Here is a 22317-nt window from a genome sequence, read left to right on the forward strand (position 1 = left end):
CAGGAATTTACATATCTATTTTGATTATGTTTTCAGTTATGCCACTCTAAAGTTTTAAGCAACATGTTGCTTTTAATCTGCTTTAACGAGCTCTTTTAAGCTTCAGATTCTATTTAAAAATGAACCATTCTAAAAATTGAATTTCCATGGTAGGGTCTTTCTGTAGTTTCTTTTACATTTCCTGGAATCAAAAGCATTGCATTAATTAGTTTGTTGTTTAAGCAACAACTTGCAGAGTAGATGATCCTAGAATTACTGGGCAGTGGCTAATGCTGTAAAACAGAGTGTTGTACTGGGAAGTGGGAATGTAAACTGGAAATGAAGAATTGTGTTTGAAGGAAAATAATGTTGTCAGTGTAGATATTACAGGCACTGTGTAATATATAGATATTACAAGAACTGTGACCTATATAGCAGGATAATTATTGTTGGCTGGCTGTTAACCCCTGGGCTGTAACTGAACATTACAGGTGTATCACATCAAATACACCTGCTGCACTGGGGACTCTACCTGGTCTAGGATGGTAATGAATGATGGCAACACAACCAGTGGATGTAGTAGAGACCCAAAAGCAATAGTTTATTATCGTCCTCTAAAGATTTAACATTTAACAGTATTCTCCTGTGAGGCACACGGGGAATAATATTACACATTATATGGAAGTTTCCACTTAGTGCTGAAGGACGCAAATCACCCTTGAAGCCATTGGAAGTGTTAGCTTTTTCTGGAGGGAACCTGAGCCATTCTCTGCTACCGTGAAGTTACTGGAAATTGTGCGACTGAATTGAGAAGCAGGGTCATTCATATGCCGTGTCTAAATTTCTCATTTGGCTCTACTAGAACATGTCCTATGCATTCTCTCTCATTAAGCAACAGAATATACTGTGGCATAATAGTATTACAGAGGTATGTTAACCAAGCGTTAGCTGGCTATCTTCTTTAAACTCTTTCCCATCCGTTAGAAAAAATATATGTGTTCATAAGTATTAACTGTCCAAGGCTCAAGATACATTTTATGAAGAGTTCCATTATTCTTCCTTCTGTATTTTTTAAATGTTTGAGTAGAAAATCTGCTTTAAATGGAAATAATAAAGTAAAGTAGGAATTGCAGAGTTAATAAAATACCAAGCTCTTGGGTCTTTAATATCTGCATAGTGTCCAGTCACAGTGAATGTGCTAGGTTGGACTTAAGGCATTGCAACTGGGATCTATAAAGAATGTGCTGACCTGGCCCTTAAAGGGTGTGCTTCCTAGTCCTTTCACTCCAGGTCACTTGCCAGTTTAAATCCTCAGCAGGTCACACACTCCTGGGAATTTATACTTTTCTTAGATATTGACAGCATGATTCAAGGTTGCTATTTTTATCAGGCAAAAAACTTAAAGTACTTTGACGTTCAAAAGCATTATAAACTAAGCCTGTGCCATTTTCAAATTTACAATTTCATTTTGAAATTTAGAAGTAGAAATGTTGTAAAATATTAGACCCATCCTCTAACAGTATTTCGGTTCTATTGAGGGGGAAAAAAAAAGAATTCTCACTCAGAACTATAATTTTCTTCATAAATGAAAATTAAGGCCAGGAAAGGCAAGACCTTTATTTCCTGCTATGTGGAATATAGCTGGCTGATGAGAGCAGCTGAGTATCAGCTTTCTGGTAAGGGATCAATATAGCAACTGTCCGGCAAGAAAAGTACCCACTTGGCCTTATTAAGTAGCAACAAAGAACATAGCACAGGCAATTTTGCATGCCACAAGATTCAAGGTATATACGCTTTGATAATATACCAGCATGCCTAAATCTGGATGCTGGGGGGAAAACGCTTCTTAGTTTGATTATATGTTCAGAGACAGTGAGGGCAGGATCTAAACAGCTGCTTCAGGTGAGGACAAAGGCTTCGCACACAGTGGGATTTTGATTGTTTTTCTTTGAAGCCAAAAGTGGTTTGCAAGTCAACACAGGAACGCAATTTAGCCCAAGATGCACACTCTGCTTTGGCATGTGGAACTAGTAGCATGGCTGCTGCCATGGATCCCACCCAGAATGTTAGAGAAGTATCCTCATGTTTTGAAAACCTGCTGGTTTACATTTCAAAGCAGAGATGAGAAACTTTGGCCTTCCCGATGTATGAACTACAGATTCAGTCATCTCTGACCAGTAGCCATGCTGTCTCGAAGTGCAGTCCAAGAACATATGGAGGGCCAAAAGTTCCCCATCCCTGTTCTGAAATATGCAAAAACAAACAAACAAACAAAAATATGCATTAGCCAAACTTGTTGATTCAAATTTACAGTATATTTAGATGCAAAAGACCGTAAGAGCTGTAAAGAGAGTTATAGCTGTGTTTTGCTGCTTGAACAACCCCTGCCCTGCACTGAAGCACAGCCAAAGTTGAAACGAGGTTTTTGTACCAATCATGCAAATTGTTTACATAAAGCCGCATAGCATGAAAGTTAAGTTCTGTTTCCCATGATGTTCAACTATTACTCTAAAATATGGTGTTATATGTCTTCCTCTGATCAAAGCTTATTGCATAACCTGCAGTTTAGCTTCAAAAGTTGTTACAATTTTATGGGATGGATATATTCATAGCCGTCATACGGATATATACTTACCATATAAATTTGGTTCTAGTTAAAGATGATGTATTACAAAAAAGAATAAATAGTGCACAAGCACTAAAATTAAGTGAACATAAATTGAAGTATGTAAGAAAAACATCAGATTAGCATTCTTTAAGTAAGGCATAAACTTAATCTTTTTAGATGGTTATCATGAAGGAGATGAGGAAAGAGAGTTCATTACTGTTCCAATGATGGCATTACTGCAAATACTAAACTCCATTATTGCAGATGCACAGTGTAAATGCAACTTCAGCCTGCTGGTATTGATTTCTTTTTATGCCATTCCTAGCAAATGTATATGGTGGCATGTAAATAAACATCTGGATTCATAATTTAAGGAATGGTGTTGTTATTTAATCATCCCAGTAAAGTACTTAGTGACACGAGGTCTGCAGACGTAAGTAGAAAAAAAATAGTGAGCTAGAGAAAAGGCAGATTTTAATGCTGATGAGACTGTATTGCTGTGGACCCCGTAGCTAAAAAGCATGCCCTGAAATATCTTATAATTTTATGATAATTATGAGGCACACAGCTAGTGGGACTGTGGTTACAATCAAACACAGACATAAGCATGCTTTCACCCATTGATTTAAAATAGGATTAAGCTTGCTTAACACAGAGTTGGTTCTGTACATGGTCTTTGATTATTAGATCAACCAGCTTTAATCTAGACAGAGGGACCAAGCTATTGCTTAGTACATATTTGCCATTTTGTGGTTCCACCCAGGGTCTACAATGCTTGTAAACTGTCTGTTGGGATCAGGCAGCTCTTACAGAGTGCTTCCATTACAGAACTTTGTAGTTCTGCTACTTTGTCGACTCAACATTCCTGATGACTCATGTGATCCAAAAGCAGTGTGTAAGTTTTTTTTTTAAATGATATTTATTAGAGGTTTTAAAAATTACAAACAACAACAACAACAACAACAAAAATTTAACAGGACATACATTACAATACATAAAGAAAAGAAAACATAAAAAACAATACAACAATACAGCAAAAAAGAACAATAACATTAAAACACACATCCATATTCCATATCTTTATCTTTCAGTTACTTGTTTCATCCACCTCCTCACACCTCCCTTTTTGTATTCTAATTCAATTAATTGTTTTCAGCAAATTCTTTCCATCTTTCTCAATTTTTATTCTATAATTTATCTTAACAGTCTAACCTATTAATTAACTCAGCAAATCCTTTCCATCTTTCACTGTATTCTGTCATTAAATTACCTTAATTTATTTTAACCTTATCTCACCATAAAAAGCCTTAAAACTTAAACTTAAAACTTAATACTTATTTATACATAACTCCTTATATCATTTCTACTAAAGCCAAATAGTTTCATTCCAACATTTTTCCTAACACTCATTAATTTTACACTATTTCTCAAAATGAATTTTTAAAAACTTTCTTCCAATCTTCATCCATCGTTTCTTCTTCCTGGTCTCGGGTTATGTCAGTCCTTTCTATCCATTCCATCTAGTCCATCAACCTGGTGATCTTCTGTCCGAGGCTCTTAAGTCTTTTCCATGTCCCTTCTGCAGTTTATACCTGCACTTTACTTTGTCTTTTGTTGATCTTTTTCTTAATGTCTTTCCTTTCTCATTGAGGAGTAGGTCTCGGGGAGACTCCAACCCAACAATATCTCCATCCCCCCTCAACAGGTCAGCCCATTCTCCACAGTCAGTACTGTAATCCAGAAAGTATTTAAAAGCATGTTTCAAAGTCCCTCCAAAGTTAGGAGCCCCCACAACTCCAGACCCCCCCTGGCCCAAAACCAAATCCCAAGAGCCGAAACGGCCCTGCATAGGGGGATCCATTCAACTTCCCATCTCCAAACCAAACAGTACTCCATCTCTCCAAATCTGACCCTCTTCAGGTTCAGTCTTCAAAGACTGCAGCTTATGCTCCTGCAGGGCCTTGGGTCTCTCCATTTGTGTTAGTTGAGGTTCAACAACAGCCTCCTCCATTATCTTCTGCATTTGCCCTGTCAAAGCAGATTCCTGGGTTGGTTCCTGAATGGTTTCTATATGCGTATTCACTGTTTGTCCAAAATTACTGACTGCAACAGTCATCAAATCCATCTTCTCATGCTGCTGCTCCAACAAAGCGCTTGTCTTGCAAAAAGCAAGCACCAAAACTTCTTCTAAGCACATTCTTGTCCAAGGTCAAAGTCTGGTCTCACGATCCTTAATCTCCACAGCTGTGGAACTCCCCAGATCAACTCCAGCAACAGTTTAACAAGCTCCCTCTAGAGGAGACAATTTCTATTTGTATCCATCTTTTAAAAGCAGGTCCAACAAAAGAAAATTACTTTCGTTTTTCAAATATTTTGTTTCTTTTAAATGCAAAAGGCAACATTGGGATCAATATGTTTCTCTTTTTTAACTATCTGTCAAAAGACGTTTCATTCATAGTCAATGAACTTCCCCAAAACGTCTGTCTCTGACACCCCGTTCCCAGGTTTGAGACGGTGGAAATTTATCTTTCTTTACTCTCTCTCCTGCAGGCTTAAATAATCTAAGATTCCTCCTCCTCTTCTCCTGCTTCCAAGAGGGGTTTTGTTAGTTTTAACTGAAGGAAATTTAGTCCTTTATATACGACTTTCCAGACTTTAGCTTGCAAAATTTTGCTTCAATCTATTTACAAAAGCGGAAGGCGGACTTCCTAGAATCATAGAATAGAATCATAGAATCATAGAGTTGGAAGAGACCACAAGGGCCATCGAGCCCAACCCCCTGCCAAGCAGGAAACACCATCAGAGCACTCCTGACATATGGTTGTCAAGCCTCTGCTTAAAGACCTCCAAAGTAGGAGACTCCACCACACTCCTTGGCAGCAAATTCCACTGTCGAACAGCTCTTACTGTCAGGAAATTCTTCCTAATGTTTAGGTGGAATCTTCTTTCTTGTAGTTTGGATCCATTGCTCCGTGTCCGCTTCTCTGGAGCAGCAGAAAACAACCTTTCTCCCTCCTCTATGTGGCATCCTTTTATATATTTGAACATGGCTATCATATCACCCCTTAACCTCCTCTTCTCCAGGCTAAACATGCCCAGCTCCCTTAACCATTCCTCATAAGGCATCATTTCCAGGCCTTTGACCATTTTGGTTGCCCTCTTCTGGACACGTTCCAGTTTGTCAGTGTCCTTCTTGAATTGTGGTGCCCAGAACTGGACACAGTACTCCAGGTGAGGTCTGACCAGAGCAGAATACAGTGGCACTCTTACTTCCCTTGATCTAGATGCTATACTCCTATTGATGAGGCCCAGAATTGCATTGGCTTTTTTAGCTGCCGCGTCACACTGTTGGCTCATGTCAAGTTTGTGGTCAACCAAGACTCCTAGATCCTTTTCACATGTACTGCTCTCAAGCCAGGTGTCACCCATCTTGTATTTGTGCCTCTCATTTTCTTTGCCCAAGTGCAATACTTTACATTTCTCCCTGTTAAAATTCATCTTGTTTGTTTTGGCCCAGTTTTCTAATCTGTCAAGGTCGTTTTGAAGTGTGATCCTGTCCTCTGGGGTGTTAGCCACCCCTCCCAGTTTAGTGTCATCTGCAAATTTGATCAGGATGCCCTTGAGTCCATCATCCAAGTCGTTGATAAAGATGTTGAATAAGACCGGGCCCAAGACAGAACCCTGTGGCACCCCACTAGTCACTCTTCTCCAGGATGAAGAGGAACCATTGATGAGCACCCTTTGGGTTCGGTCAGTCAGCCAGTTACAAATCCACTGAGTGGTAGCATTGTCAAGATCGCATTTTACCAGCTTCTTTACAAGAATATCATGGGGCACCTTGTCAAATGCCTTACTGAAATCAAGGTAGGCTATATCCACTGAGTTCCCTTCATCTACCAGGCTTGTAATTCTGTCAAAAAACGAGATCAGGTTAGTCTGACATGACTTATTTTTCAGAAATCCATGCTGACTATTGGTGATCACAGCATTCCTTTCTAGGTGCTCACAGACTGTTTTCTTAATGATCTGCTCCAGAATCTTCCCTGGTATTGATGATTCTGGAGCAGATCTGTTTAGAACCTTCCTGTTTAGAACCTTCCCGCTTCGGTGCCAAATTAAAATATTTTGTGGTCCAATTTTCCGTTCTACTCACGGGTAGTTGTTTAGAGTCCAATTGTCCACAGGAAAAGGTCAGCGCTGTCCGGCAACGGCTGTGCAGCTTCACTCCGTAAAAGTAGCGGTTGATTCAAAACACCGCACCACTCACCCTACTTCGCTTCAGGACCCCGAAAAAGGGTTTCCCCGCGAGTAGGGGAGGCGCTCTTGGTGTCAGCTGAATCCCACGTTCCCAGGCTTCCTCCGCCTGGGATTTTTGAAGGGTCTCCGCCTTCGCCGTGGCGGCAAGACCCGATTTTCGCGGAGCGGGTTCCTCTCGGTCAGAGGAACTCCGCCATTGCCGATGGCGCTAACCCGGAAGTCAAGTAGTGTGTAAGTTTTAAATCATAAATGGAGTCACTCGCTGCCGCTCAAAAGTATTTTATGGGAAATTACTTTGTTTTGAAATGTGGGTATGAATTGGGACAAACATATGAACCGACCCTTGGTTCTGCATTTCTGCCACCACCACCCACACCCATCCTTAAATCCCTCAAAAGGTTTTCCAAGTTTTGTAAGATGGACCCCAGTTTTGTGTGACATGTTACTGGTAGTGAGCAGGCAACTGCCGAGGAGGCAGAATTGCACAGCTCCAACCTAATCAGATAAATATTCTGGGGAAACACAACTTAACCGCCCATTCCAAACCTTTACAACAAGATGTTGCCTCTCTCATCTCTGATCACTCCTCTTCCCCCTTGTCTGTGCCAGTCTCTTCCATTCATTTATTTGGAATATGGCAAAGAGGATACAGTCTGGAAAACATTTCGAGGAACCACGATCCCTTACCTTGCCATGTACAACAAGATGCAAGGGACAGAAATGCAATAACATTTTGCCTAGGCCAGCAAAATAGCTTGAGTGAGCACTCTAGGTTCTTCATAGAACATGAACCCTGATTCACAAGCTGGGGTGGCAGAACTGAACATAGCCAAGTAGGCATATTGAAGTTCTTCATTATGAGCTAGTTAATGTGGCTTGGTGCAACAGTACAGTCAGTAGCTAATGATATAAATCAGATGTGAGGAACCTTTGGCCCTCTAAATGTTCCTGATCTGAAGCTCAGTCCCTGACCATTGTCCATGCCCACTAGAGCTAATGGGCATTCAACAACTTCTGAAGCACCAAAGGTTCCCCATTCGTGATGTCATTCGGAGTTATAGGGACAATACAATGCTTGACCTCCTGTATCTGGAGTTAGTGCAAGATAGTGGTTTAATAGACTGGGCTCCCTGATGCAGGAAGTCTCTGGTTAAAATTTCACATCAGCCATGAAATCAACAAGTGGTCTTGGACAAGCTCTTTTTTTCCTCTCCGCTTCAGTCTCCCTTCTGCAACAGGCAGATAATACTGACATATAATTGTTGTAGGGAGATACTTTGAACGCTAAAGTACTGTAGGGGCAAGTCTTTGCTAATCAGCTTTCAACTGAAAGTATGTCTCTGGTCGTCCGTCCCCCCCCCCCCCCGTCATCTAAAATATGCACTGATTTTTTTTTTAAATTATGAGGAGGATGCAGATACTGGTGTGTAATCATGTTTGATCAAACAGTGAATTATTCTATATATTCAGTACAAGCAGCCTTCATTTTCACATTAAAATATTTTACACTATTATAAATCTTCACCCCCAAAATCAGTTTAAAATTGGTTTTAATTAGATGCATAGAAAAAGGCACACCATGTGTCAGATATTTAGGGTGTTTGGATAATTGAGACACACATAGCTCTCTTTAAACATTAAGGTACAATGATATTTTTCCTTCTGTCAGCTGAAATGTTTTGGACTCCTGTTGTGTTGTTGGCAGGAGTTAATATGATTGTTCCAACGGCACACCATCATTTTTCCTTGTAGTGTTAAGTTGCACTAGGAATGTGAATCTATGCATAATTGAAGTCTTTCTGTTTAAATTTATATGCAAATATAACTCACAGTGAATGGCAGTTGAACAATGCTGGAAAATGCTCAAAGCAGTATAAAACGTAGGGAGAAGAAAAATGAAAAGGTGAAAAAGTCCACCTACACATTAGTAATATGAGAGTGCTTTTCTTAAAAAAAAAGATGGTGCTTTAGTGTAACTAGAAAGCCGGAAACCAAACTCTTTCTGGTGTATGGGAAAGTTTTAAAAAAGTGGAAAGTAGAATTTTGGTACCAAGCATTTCCAAAAGATCAAAGGGAAATTTCAAGGGACTAAATGATTGATTTCAGCTAGATGAAATTAGTGAAATTACAAGGAATCTGATTTCTTTAAGGTGGTAGTCCCAGAGGATGCTTCTCTAGAGGACATGTCAATAATTACAATTCTAGTGTACTTGTCAAACCAGAGAGACTACAGAAGCTAGTCTTTTGATGAATCCACTGCTACTTCTCTGGCATTGGTTTATATAAGAAACATGAATATTCTGTAGCCATAATGGAGTTATGGAACTCTGTCTTCTGCCTATCCATTCACCCATGGGTGTGTTCTACACTGTTCCCCTCCCTGATCCCCAGTGCAGAAAAATCTTAGTAAGAGATTAAATCATGTTGTAGATCAGATATCCTGTAGAGTTATTCATCTGGTGTCTAATGCTTCATTCACAAAGAAATAGATGGTAAATGTGATTTCAGCCCCAATAGTAGCATCTGCAAATAATGTATCTTTAAATATGGGTTCTAGTTTGAACCCATATTTAATGAGAATACCTTGGCTGCACTGATGGGAGCATGAAAGTTTATCACTTCCTTGTTAATCTTATTACACCCCTCAGTTATCTAAATTTTTAAGTCATCTGAGGGTCCGGACAGGGTAGAACAACACTGAACTTGATAAATTAATAAAAATGGCTATTTGTACAATTTGTTTCTGTGACTTCGTTCACTTGGCCAGATAAAATCTAACAATACAACACAAACTAAGTGCATGGTGAAATAAACTTTCACAGTGTTCCTTAGTTCAGTCGGGAGAGCATGAGACTCTTCTTCTCAGGGTCATACTTTGGGCAAAAGATTCCTGCATTGCAGGGGGTTGGACTAGATGACCCTTGGGGTCTCTTCCAACTCTACAGTTCTGTGATTCTTTTATTCAATGAGTAAGCCAGCTAAGTGTCTCTGTACAGAGGGAGTTGCACAAGTACTGTGGTACCTCGGGTTACATACGCTTCAGGTTACATACGCTTCAGGTTACAGACTCCGCTAACCCAGAAATAGTACCTCGGGTTAAGAACTTCACTTCAGGATGAGAACAGAAATTGTGCTCAGGCGGCGTGGCGGCAGCAGGAGGCCCCATTAGCTAAAGTGGTGCTTCAGGTTAAGAACAGTTTCGGGTTAAGAATGGACCTCCAGAACGAATTAAGTACTTAACCCGAGGTCCCACTGTACTATGAAAAAGACTCAGTTAATGTTTAGTGTGGGGATTTAACACTGAAGTGGAAAGGCATGAACCTTATAATGTTAGTTCTGTCATGCAACCAGAGGTAAATTGCTTGTGGAAATGTAAAATAGAGTTGCATGGCTGAGTGGAACAAATCCTTACTAAGTATGATAAATTCAAGGAGGGCCAGTGTGCTGTTGTGAATGCAAACACTGGACGTGGTCCAGGGAGACCTAGGGTCAAATTGCCTCCCAGCCCTGCAGCTCACTGGATGACTGTGGGCCAGTCACTAACTATCTCCAAGCAAATTTAACCAAAGTGGATTGTTGGCAGGATAAAAGATCATGGACACTGCCTTGCTGAACTCTTTAGATTAGGGTTCTCCAATATGATGTCCCACAGGTGTTGGGATACACCTCCCATCATCCCTAACTATTGGTTATGCTGGGTGGGGCTGATGGAAGTTGCAGTCCAACACTACCTCTACCCCTAATTTGGTAGAAATGAAACATACAAATAAATAAACTGCCTATGGATACAGTGTTCGAATGTTTTAGGACGGGTCATGTTTGTTTCTTACAAATTTAGTTCTTTCTTGTATTACTGTCTGGGATGGCTTAATGTGGCCATTGCGAAGAACACTAAAATATTTGTTTAACCAGTTTCCAAAAAGAAGAAGCTGTTCTAACAATTCACTTTAATTGATAAGAAGTAATCAGGAAGCTCCTCGCTTGGTCCCCAGGAAAGCGAGCAAAAAGAACGGAAGCATGGAACAGAGGGAATTGAAAAATATCCCTTGATCTGCATGCTTCAGATTGGGGAATTCAGAAGTCTCTTAAGGGTTCGCCACTTGTGAATTATGCATCTCACACTCACTACTAGGCGTAAATGCATAATTCTAATCTGTTCTTATTATTTATTTATAACACACCGGTAGAATGTAAATTGTCTGCCTCCTTTGAGCAAGCTTATCATGCCATTTAAGGTATGCAGATATTTCAGGGGAGTCTACATAGACAATTTGCCTAGGCTAGCACATTGATTCCAATTAAAGGACATATAAACTGCTAATGATAAATTAAACTTGTTCTCCCCAGCTCACAGGTGGGCTGCACAGGGGGTGTTGCAAGAGAAAGTCAACAGAAAAGAAGTATTCATCCTGAAATAATATACACAATGTATCTTAACCACTCCGGTTTTAATCCCCACCTGCTTGCTTTTATAGTACGCAGTAAGGAACAATATTGCATATGGATGGGGAAACAGCAGTTGCCTACCTTCTGGCAGGGGGGTTTGAGTCCATTATGGATGGGGAAGAGGAGCAGGTAAAAATGTATGGATCATGACAGCTTATAAGTGGCTTGATGTTGCCCTCTTCTTCCATTAAAAAGCTAGTCCATTTCTAGCTAGTCAGCCCAATACTCATTGGGATGGGGGCAGGATTGCTAGGGTGGGACTATCCTGGAGATTAGTTCAGTTCACACCTGTGAAACTGCAGCCCTGTTCAGGGAAGTTTTTAATATTTAACGCTGTATTGTTTTTAATACTTGATTGGGAGCCGCCCAGAGTGGCTGGGGAAACTCAGCCAGATGGGCGGGGTATAAATAAATTATTATTATTATTATTATTATTATTATTATTATTATTATTATTACTATTACTATTATTTATTATTTTCCAATGGTGTTTATTATTATTAAAATGAACCCCAATCCAGGCAAAAGGCCATTGTTCATTTTGCCTTCCTCAACAATCTACCCTTTATGAAGAGGATTTGTCTTCCTTTACCATAGACATAGGTTGGTTGCTGACTAATGGAACTGGGAAAGTTTTTGTTTGTTTTTTAAGCACACTTTTGGGATTGGCAAACATTGGTTATAGATTCTTACTTTCCTCATAGCAATAAGTTTTTTTTTAAAAAAAATAAAGTTCAAGAGTTTAGTGTTCATAACATCACAACTGGGCTTGGTAACCAAGCAGGGAGATATTTTCAGGAGGAGCTAAGCAGACGGAAGCCTGTGTGTGTGTACAGGCAAGTACATCATATGGACTGGCTTGCAATGCACTGTGTGTATGGGCAACATGGAGAAGCTCACGCTGTCTTGTAGCATAGTTCTACCTTGGTTGATGCAGCAGGTAGGCGTTGGTTTCCCCTTAGAGCAGTCACGTCAAATTGGCCTCTCTGTCTACTTCACACTAAGTCAATGGAAGCAATCAAAAGTTGTAGCTGTTTTCAGCGCAGCTCATTGTCTCTCTCCTGACTATCCTTTATCTCGCACTTCCTCCCAATTGAGGATACAACCAGAGCTCTGTACTATGATGGTCCAGAAATGACTTGCATGTATTACAGGCAACTCCCAATTTACGTGGGGATTGCATTCCAAGGCACTGCGCCTTTAAGTAAAATTGCATATATTTGAAACACCATAGAAAAACCCTGCAAACAGCCTGACCCCATTCTGTTCAGGTCACTTCCGGGTTTGACATAATGCACGTGCAGAGGCGGAGCTAGCTGCTCCAGCACCTAGAGCGGCGCACACCTGGGGAGCTGGTCCATGGGGGTGGGGCGAGTGTCCCAGGGGGCAGCAATGTCACCCCCTCAGGGTGGACACCTGGGGCGGAACGCACACACCCTTTGCTCTGCCAGTGTGCATGTGTATGGTCGCGCACACATTGGACATGCCTAAAACGGTCGCTGCCTGTATATTATTTCTATACTGCCTAAAAATTAGTTGTTTTTAGTTATAGCTCCAGTGTATCTTGTACACAAGAGATATATATGAGTACTGTATTCCTGAACATAGGTAGTAATAAGGAGGAAGTGGGAGGTAGGGGACTTCCTTGAACATTAAAAAGAATTTGGTGGCATTTGTTCAACTTGCCTTATCCTTCAGTACCCAACCTAGCTTTTCTAATCTATATACCTTTCTTGTTTTCCATCCTTTCCCTATCAATCCCAGTCCTATCTTTATTCAAATATTTTTAAAAAATCAAATACTTCAGTTTCTGTGTCTTAGGTGGAATCCGCACACACACTAGAAAGGTTGTAAAAATGCTTTTTTAAAAAAAAGTTTTGAAAAATATATTGAATTTGCCATAGCTCACAATTGCCATCTAGAGTCACATTTGTATAATGCACTTTACAACACACTTAAAACATTTTTTTTTGCAGCTGTGTGACTGAGTCATTAGTCTTAGTTACATAGGCAGCTTCACAATTCTCTTATTTTACCACCATCACCTTTTTTGGCCTGATTTTTAAGGTTAGATTTGCATTTTGTTTACAGCTGCGTTCTGTTTTCTGTGTTTGTCTTTACTGTTACTTTATTTTGCTAGTTCTTTATTCCCCCCAAAAAATCAGACTTTACTTGTGGCTAGCACAAAAATTCCTACACCAACTCTCTGTAATTTGACTGGGTTAATCCCCTTTGGAGGTGCTACTCTGTCTCCAGATTCCATGTACCTATTTGATAAAACAAAGAAGTTGTGGGGAATTTTGTTTTTTTTTGGGGGGGGAGGTCTACTGTTAAAAGAAAATTTATTCTGGACACTTGAAAAAGTCATCAAGGGTTTTTGCGCATGTGTTCAGCAGGAATGCTTGAAAAGTCCTACTGACTTTGGTGCTCCCACTTGCCTTCTCTCGGTGCCAATTATTTATTCACTTCTTATTTTACACTTCTTGTTTGATGTGTGAACTGTTTGGGTGTTGGATTATGCAACTGGATTTTGCTTGTCAGAACAAGGTTGTAGCACATCAAGGAACAGGTAAATCTGTTCAGCTGAATAGAATGTGAAAGGAGCATTTCCACAAACGTGCTTTAGAATGGAATCCTCAGCTATGGCTGACCTCTGCTTGCTTCTACAACAGTCGACCATGATAGATTGCATTACAGCTTCACCATCCTTTGTTCTGTCATTCAGTCCTAATTTACTGCTTGTAGTGCACAGGAAGCCAAGGCTAGCTGGAAACCTATTTTCAGTGCCAAAATGGGAGCATACAAAATAATAATTAGGATGAGAATGCCTTTGAACATGCACAGAATGTCTTCCACTGAAGAACCATAGCCAGTCTCTATTACTGTGGAATTATGTGAGCTAATCTTGCAAGCAGGAGAGTCTGAGCTCCACATATTTTGCAGGGAGGGAGGCAAAGACAATATTGGGTTGTTAGATTAGGTTTATTTACATAATGTTTCCCACACAGAAGTCAAGAAGCTATTTACAATGAGCATAAAATACCATCATAAAGATGCACAAGTAGAAAGCGAATACAAGCATCCAACCACTGGTGCTGCCCAGGAAAACAAAAAAATGGCTGGTGCTGATACGATGACAAAGCTGGCACCAGGTGGGTCTACCTGGTGAGAACATTCCATAGAAGGTGGGCAGCATAAGAAAAGGACCATTCTTTCCTCACCATCTTCCAGTCCTCCTCTCTGGTGTGGCACTCGGAGAGCAGCCTGCTCCTGTCCCAGCTGGATTCCCCCCTGCCCAGCACCTACCAACTGTCCTGCATGAACTATTCCAGGAAAAAGAGGGGAGAGCTGATTATAAGACCAATGGTCTGTTCTCACTCCATCTGGACCAGCTTTGTTTTGTTTTGTTTTAAGTGTGCCATTTTATTACCTCAAGGACTGCCTCTTCCCATATAAACTGACCTGGACTCTTCGTTATTCATCTGAGGCCCTCCTCCTCCTCCTCCTCCATATTTTTTAAAAAAATTCAGTTTTACTCTATACATTCGAATTCAAACATTAATCATAATCATCAACATTTAGGATTCCCAGAATCCTTAGACTTCCCTCCACCCCTCCATGGTTTCCATTATCAAACCTTTTCTTCTGCATCATATAATTTCTCCATTTTCCTTAAAATAGTCCATTTTTACCTTAGTTTTTAATACTCAAATTCTGCCACAGTTTTTAGTTGTTTAAAGTGTTCTCTTAAGTAAATTGCAATTTTTTCCATTCCTTAATAAAGTTTCTATCTTCCTGGTTTCTGATTTTCCCGGTCATTTTTGTAGTCTATCATCTTCATCTAGTCTCTGGTCAGGACTTTATCTTCTTTCCATCTCCGGGCCTGTAGTATCTGCGCTGCTGTTGTCGCATACATGAATAATCATTTCTGCTCCTTTGGTATCTCATCTGAGGCCCTTCTTAATGTGCCTCCACATGATGTCCATAGGGTGGTAACAAGAACGGGCCTTTTTTGCAGTGGCTCCAGATTTGTGGAATGCTCTTCCCAGGGAGTTTTGTCTGGTGCCTTCATTATACATCTTTAGGCGCCAGGGGAAAACGTTCCTCCTCAACCAGGCCTTTGGCTGATTAATATTCTACAGCCTTTTAAATGTGTTTGTGGGAGGGTATTTAAAACAAACAAACAAACAAACAACAAAACCTATTTATAAATTGAAGGAATAATAATAATGCACCCACACATTTTTACATATGCTGTGAGCTGCTTTAAGTAGCCCATTTCAAAAGTGGGTTATAAATTTACTAAATAGCTAACTACTGACAGAGCAACATTGGAGTACAAATTGTTGCACTCACCCTGCCAATTGTGATGTGGACACACATGTGCAACTCGCCACATACTTGTAAAAAAATTATATGAAGTGAAGTGGAAAAGTTATTGAGAATATCTTAAAAACCGTTGCCACATTTTACTCAGGTTTGCATCCTTCACTCTGTAAAATGTGCATGTGTTTTGTACAGTGGTACCTCGGGTTACATACGCTTCAGGTTACAGACTCTGCTAACCCAGAAATAGTGCTTCAGGTTAAGAACTTTGCTTCAGGATGAGAACAGAAATCGTGCTCCGGCGGCGCGGCAGCAGCAGCAGGAGGTCCCATTAGCTAAAGTGGTGCTTCAGATTAAGAACAGTTTCAGGTTAAGTACGGACCTCCGGAACGAATTAAGTACTTAACCCGAGGTACCACTATACATGGAAGTTCTACTGATGTATAAAGCATAGCATACAAAGCTGCCTTAATTCTGATTAAAACCTGGTACCTCTCATTTTGGCATGCTTTCACTCTCAAAACTCAAAGACACCCCAGATTTAGTGTTAGTGCCTGACCCATACGATCTTATTTGTCAGATCAACTGAATGAATAGACTTTGCTTCCAAGTAAGCATATTTTGTATGAGGATGTAAGAATCAGATTTGCTGCGATTAGTAAAGCAGTTTTCCATTTATAGTGATATAAACCTGATGTAACAGAATTGTAAAATAATTGTCCGAAATGGTTGTCTCTAAAGCAGGATTTCTAATAGAAGCACTAAGGTTGAAATGACTTTGGTATTATGCATATCCTTATTGAGTTCAGTGAAGTTGCTCTTTGTTTATATGCAAGCAAAGACATTTCAGGATTGGGACCAGTATGTTTGACTCCTCACTAATTGAAATGAGAAAGCAAAGAAATATTCATTAAGCCATGGATAGCGATGTAATGACCTCATTTAAACCAGCCATGCAAGGAAATTCAGATTTAATACTGAAAAATATGGCTAACGGTAGAGGCCAATATATGAACCTTATGCAGATGGATATTTACATAGATAAACCACATTTAGGTTAGCTCTGCTTCATCAGGATGATGATAGGAATTTGAATCTTTATTTGCAACTTTTTTTATTTAAAAAAAGCAAATTGTAAAAATATGGTCAGTTTCTGAATTTTAATTAAATTCTTAACATGTATTTTTCAACTTTAGGTCAGCCAAAATTTTGCTGCAGAATGTTTAGCAATTCTAGCATCAAAGCCTAAGCTTAGACTGTGTTTCAGTTTTCTTTCAAGCCATGCAGAAGAAAGCAAAGCCTTAAAAAGTATCTTTCCTCATCACTAAATATACACAACATGTTCCCACACTTCTAGAGTGGCTTATTTTGTTATATGGAAGTAAATTTTTTTGGAAACAACATTTGAGGCCTTTGTTACTCTTCCTAGAGACGCCTCAGAAAGCATTATTTATAGCTTCCAAGGTTCACTAGATTTTAACACAATATCACGATGGTTTAGGTGTCAGTGACACCATAAAAACAGTCTCTGAAACTTCATATGCACATCAGTTTTTTGACAGGAGCTATTACATTGATGTCACTCTGTACACAACCAATCACCACTGGTGTTCCACCAGCTGTGCTATTAACCAAAGGGAAATGTTTGTAACCTATAGTCTTGATTCTGCATGCTGGGCAGAGTTATAACCCCTCCCTTCATTCTTCGGAAAGCATATACATGATGGATAGTGAAAAAAGAAAAAAGCAGTTCCCTTACCAGGGGAGTTGTTAGGGTTGTGTACAAGTTTAGGAACGTGTCTACATAATAAAGAGATCCATAGTGCAATTGTATGCAAGCCTGCTCTGAAAAACTCAATTGAGTACAGCAGTGTTTGTTCCTAGGTAAATGTGTATAGGAATACGACCTCAGATATTATAATCTTATGGTTGTTCTTGCTGCCACAGGAACATGATGTCTGTGACTGGTGCAGGGAGGGCCAAAAGAATGGACATAGGATTCTGGTATTGGGCTGGATTAGGCCACAGCTTTATTGCTTATAAGTAAGAGTAGGTTTGGCCAAGGCATTGGTCATGTATCCAGCATCAGGAAGCCCACATTCTGCCTGATAGGAACCCAGTGGGGTCAACCCTGTGCTTCTGGGAGAAAACCTCCGCCACACATGCATTCCTGTTCTCTCTAGAAGCTCCACAGAGGTGTTACAGGGGTGCCTTTAGGGAACCATCACATTGCAGAATTAAATTTTGGAATTCGCTCCCACAAGAAAGAGTGATGGCCAGCCATCTGGATTACTTGGATTGGACAAATTCATGGAGGTTAAGGCTACCAGTGACTACTAACCACAATGGCAATACTCTGTGTTAAGTTGTGGGTGAACATATCAGATGACACAGTGATTCTTCAAACAGCTCTTGTTTATTCACAGGCCAGAACAGAACTGAACGGAAGGGTTTAGCCAGCCTGCTTATATAGAGCTCCACTAGAACGCAACAGTAACCATTTTCTGTAACTATCCAATCACTGAACGTCAGTTTCAATCCCTTATTTGCATATGTGGACCTGAGTGAAAACTATCTACAGTATCCCCCTGCTGGCCCAGGGTGAGAACTTCAGTACATAACACTGCCTCCGTGGTTGGAAGCATTAAGCTTCTGAATATCAGTTGCTGGAAGCCACAGGAAGGGAGCGTGCTCCTGTGCTAAGGTCCTGCTCGTAGGTTTCCCACAGGCATGTGGCTGTCCACTGTGGATGCTGGACTTGATGGGCCACTTGCCTTGATTCAGCAGAGCTACTCTTATATCCTGGTGTTCTTAACAGTAGCTTTTGACACAGCAGCAGTCTTTAAACAGACTTCTGCCCATATTTTGCATTCATATCAACTGGCACATCTCATACTAATGTAAGGGTAAACATTTGAAGCTTAATAGTTAAAGCAGAGCTGTGGCTCTCCAGCTATTGTACAGATGGTTGACGGGCCATAGCCCTGCTGTAGAGCTTTTGTTTTGCATACAGAAGGAACTAGGTTCAATCCCTGGCATATCCAGGCAGGGCTGGTGAAGACTTCTGCCTAAAACACTGGATAGCCACTGTCAGTCAGTGTAGACAATACTCATCTAGATAGAGCAGTGGTTTGACTTAGTGTAAAGTGTGTTTTTGTGTATGTGTTTGTTTGCTCCCATAATCTCTGACCCCCTGGCCATGCTGACTGGGCTTGTTGGAAGCTGTAGTCTGGCAGGTTCTGGCCGTCCTGGGTTAAAGAATAAATGGTAGGAAGTGAAGACATAACTTTTCAGAAGAATAAAATAATGGGCAGAGACATGCCATTATTTTAAACAATTAAGAGATTCTGCATTATAGCGTGGATAAGACATATGCCATTTTACAAATTAAAAGGGGCAACGGCTGACTTTTAATTTACTAATGTGGAAGTGAGTAATAATGTGATAAAACCTGTTCAATTTCTGTGAAGAGTTAAAAGAAAATCATTTCCTGCTTATTGGTTCATTTTGTAAATAGAGATCAATGAAATTCCTCCAACAAAAGCATGAAATCAATTGCAAAATAGCATATAATTTGTGATCTGTATTGTAAATTATAGTTTATTTGACGTTAATTGGTGAGGTTTCCATATACTGGGATGCATTTCCGCATAACACATCTCTGGATAATTCTCATGGATCCATTTCTAATGCATCTTAGAGTGATCTGTTTTTCATGCCCACAACTGCCTACATTTGCTCTTATGCAAATAACCCAATCAAGCAAATGGAAAACAAGATGCTGTAATCAGAAGGGGCTTGACAAACAGTAACCTTAGAGTTTTAGGGGAGTGCCCCGGATTTAGATTTATGTTCCTACCTGCATCTGTAGCAGCAATTGATCCATTATGAAGCACTTGAATAGGTCAATATCAGACAAGAAGTACAAATCGGATCAGATGTGGCAAGTAATTGATGCTGGTTTGATTTAAATGGGTGGTTTCTGTAGCTCACTGTTTGTAGGAAATGTAGCCTGGGCTCTTCTCGTGGGCACCTTTTCTCTCTCCCATTCTTGTGGCTACTTGTCATGCCACAAGACATGAGAGAAACTTCAATAGTTTAGAGGCATGCAACCATTGTTTTCCTTAGTGAGTAATCCATTGTGGCTAGGCTTGAAAGCAGATTTATTCCCTGAGAAAGGCAGGAAGAAATATAATAAAGGGAGAGAAAGGAAAGGCTGGGATAAATCTGTATATGATTAAAAAGATATAAGAGGGTAGATTCCATGGTACATGATCAGATTAAGAAGGGTTGTAGGTTCGAAGAGGCTCCAAACCACTGTGACAGAAGACTGGTGCCAGAACCAAGAACATTCTACCACACATCATATTTCCTGTTACCAGCTCTGATCAGGTGCACCACTTCACCCAAAGCTTGAAGACTAGGTTTCCACCCAATGCCTTAACCTCCAAAAGTTGTGACGTTTTGCTTTGGGGAAAGGCAAACCTCTAGACCAGCCAATTTGTTTACAGAGAAATTCCTTCCTGGCTTCGAATACAGCAACCACAGCAAGGTCAGGAAGCACCGTTGGAAAAATGCCCTTGGGGGTGTCTGCAAGCCCCCGGAACTCGAGTATCTTCTGGGATGCGCAGCTCTGGAAAAGGCATCTCCCTTCTCTTCCAGTGCGCTTCTAGCGACATACATCATAATGATATATGCACACTAAGCCTCTGGCATAGCACAGCAAGAAACGTGAGACATCGTAGAGCTAATCTACTACAGTGGTACCTCGGGTTAAGTACTTAATTCGTTCTGGAGGTCCGTTCTTAACCTGAAACTGTTCTTAACCTGAAGCACCACTTTAGCTAATGGGGCCTCCTGCTGCCGCCGCACGATTTCTGTTCTCATCCTGAAGCAAAGTTCTTAACCCGAGGTACTATTTCTGGGTTAGCGGAGTCTGTAACCTGAAGTGTCTGTAACCTGAAGCGTATGTAACCCGAGGTACCACTGTATTTATTTACACACTATGTACAGATAAAAGCATAATGCCATGCATTCTCTCCAGCTCCAAGAGAACAAACAGAAAGAAATAAAAGCGAAAGTACAGTGTAATAGTTCCCGCAGCGGAAGAAATAAGACTGTCTTCCAAGTTGTTAGAATACAATCTAGGGAATAAAATGAGATTAAAGCAGCAACCTGAAAAGCTAAATATGGTTAAAATAATGTGAAATTGACCTAAAATGTAAATGAATGATTAATGATGAGGAAGGGTGAAAGGGTTTTCTCTTCAGCCAACAGGGCTGTGGAAAGCAAGCACAGCCCGCTCTCTCTCTCTTTTAAAATTTATTTTTATTAAAGATTTTCTTAGTTTTCAAAACCTGGCACTGACATGGCAGCAGCTAATCCCTGGCCAGCCAGTGAGGCACTGCCCAGCCAGTGGGGTCTCTGATCGGCCCATTTGAAGCTGGGGTCAGGCAGGAGGTCCTGCTTTGAGATTGTGCCAGCCAGGGGAATTCCCAAATGGACAGCAAACATGCAATAGCTGTCTGCCAGGATGGAGGCGAGGAGCCCCAACCACATCCTACCTGGAAAAGGTGAGCATCCATTGTAGACTATGTCTTGGTTTTTCCACTTGAAATATTTTTATTTACTAAAGACTTAAGAATTTCTATCATTTTTTCTTAACACCGATATGTTCCATTTTAATAATAATTTTATTATTTATACCCTGCCCATCTGGCTGGGTTGCCTCAGCCTCTTTTGGGATGTCTTTCCACCATGGTACCCAGCCACCTTGACAATCTTGCTATTTTCGCCAGCTTATTTCTTTTAGTCTATATTAGTCTCAAGTACACCATGATTCTGGAACACAACTACTTTACATTCACATTTCAAGGTTCTTCCCTCCCTTTCCATAGAACCTTACAACTCAGCTATTGGAAGCTACATGAGCTGCACACATTCTAAATTTATTGCAGGGAGCCAGAAAGCCAGAGGGTTGTTAGGAGATAAAGAAATGTATGTTTTCAGGAAAAATAGTTAATTCTAGCAGAGGAAGAGCTAAATATGAAAGGAAGTGTGTGCTAATGTAGACAGGGCCTTACAGAAGGCTGCAATTTTCAAGACCTCAGGGAAATTTCACATATTAGATATTATGAAATATATCATAATAGCTATATGTAATATCTAACACATTTTATGAGAGAAAACAACCCTTTGAGCATATTAAGACTGATGTATATATGGGAGTGTTCATTATGTTTTATACATAAAATAGTATGAAACAGATTAATGCATATGCCTTTTTTCTATATTACATTTTCCTCTTTCATTCAGTAGCTCAGTTTTGCAAGAAGATATATAGAACAAAATGAGATCAATAACTATGCTAACAGTGTTTATAATATTCTAACTCCACCACCACCATCCTGCTTAAAAGTGCAAAATACGTGGTAGATAATTCTTTTCAGTGTTTCTGAATCCAGTCCTTTATGAAAACCTAAGGAAAAAGCTAAGTGCCATACCTGTTTCCTCCTTTTGTAGAATTACGAGTTTTTGCAGCGCACCAGTTTCTCGTCACTGCTTGCACAATTGTTGGCTGTACAAACAGCTCCCAGGTCACCTTGTTTACAGCCCAGCTGCCACCAGCTCATGTGGATGCACCGGTCCTGACCGTTTTGGATTCTAAAACAATATATGCACAGTTAAGTATAGACTTTCCT

The 22317-nt window shown here is 40.3% G+C and overlaps 1 protein-coding gene across 5 annotated transcripts in view; it reads left to right on the forward strand.

The window, feature by feature from the left end:
* USH2A (usherin) overlaps window positions 1-22317 on the forward strand; it is a 457494-nt gene that overhangs the window by 196585 nt on the left and 238592 nt on the right. For all 5 annotated transcript variants that reach the window (XM_081185934.1, XM_081185935.1, XM_081185936.1 and 2 more), the window contains exon 33: window positions 22139-22298. In XM_081185934.1, coding sequence (XP_081042060.1) covers window positions 22139-22298 — 160 coding nt within the window. The remainder of the gene's footprint in view (window positions 1-22138; window positions 22299-22317) is intronic.

This window comes from Podarcis bocagei, assembly GCF_964188305.1.
Source record: "Podarcis bocagei genome assembly, chromosome: 3".
NCBI classification, from domain to species: domain Eukaryota; kingdom Metazoa; phylum Chordata; class Lepidosauria; order Squamata; family Lacertidae; genus Podarcis; species Podarcis bocagei.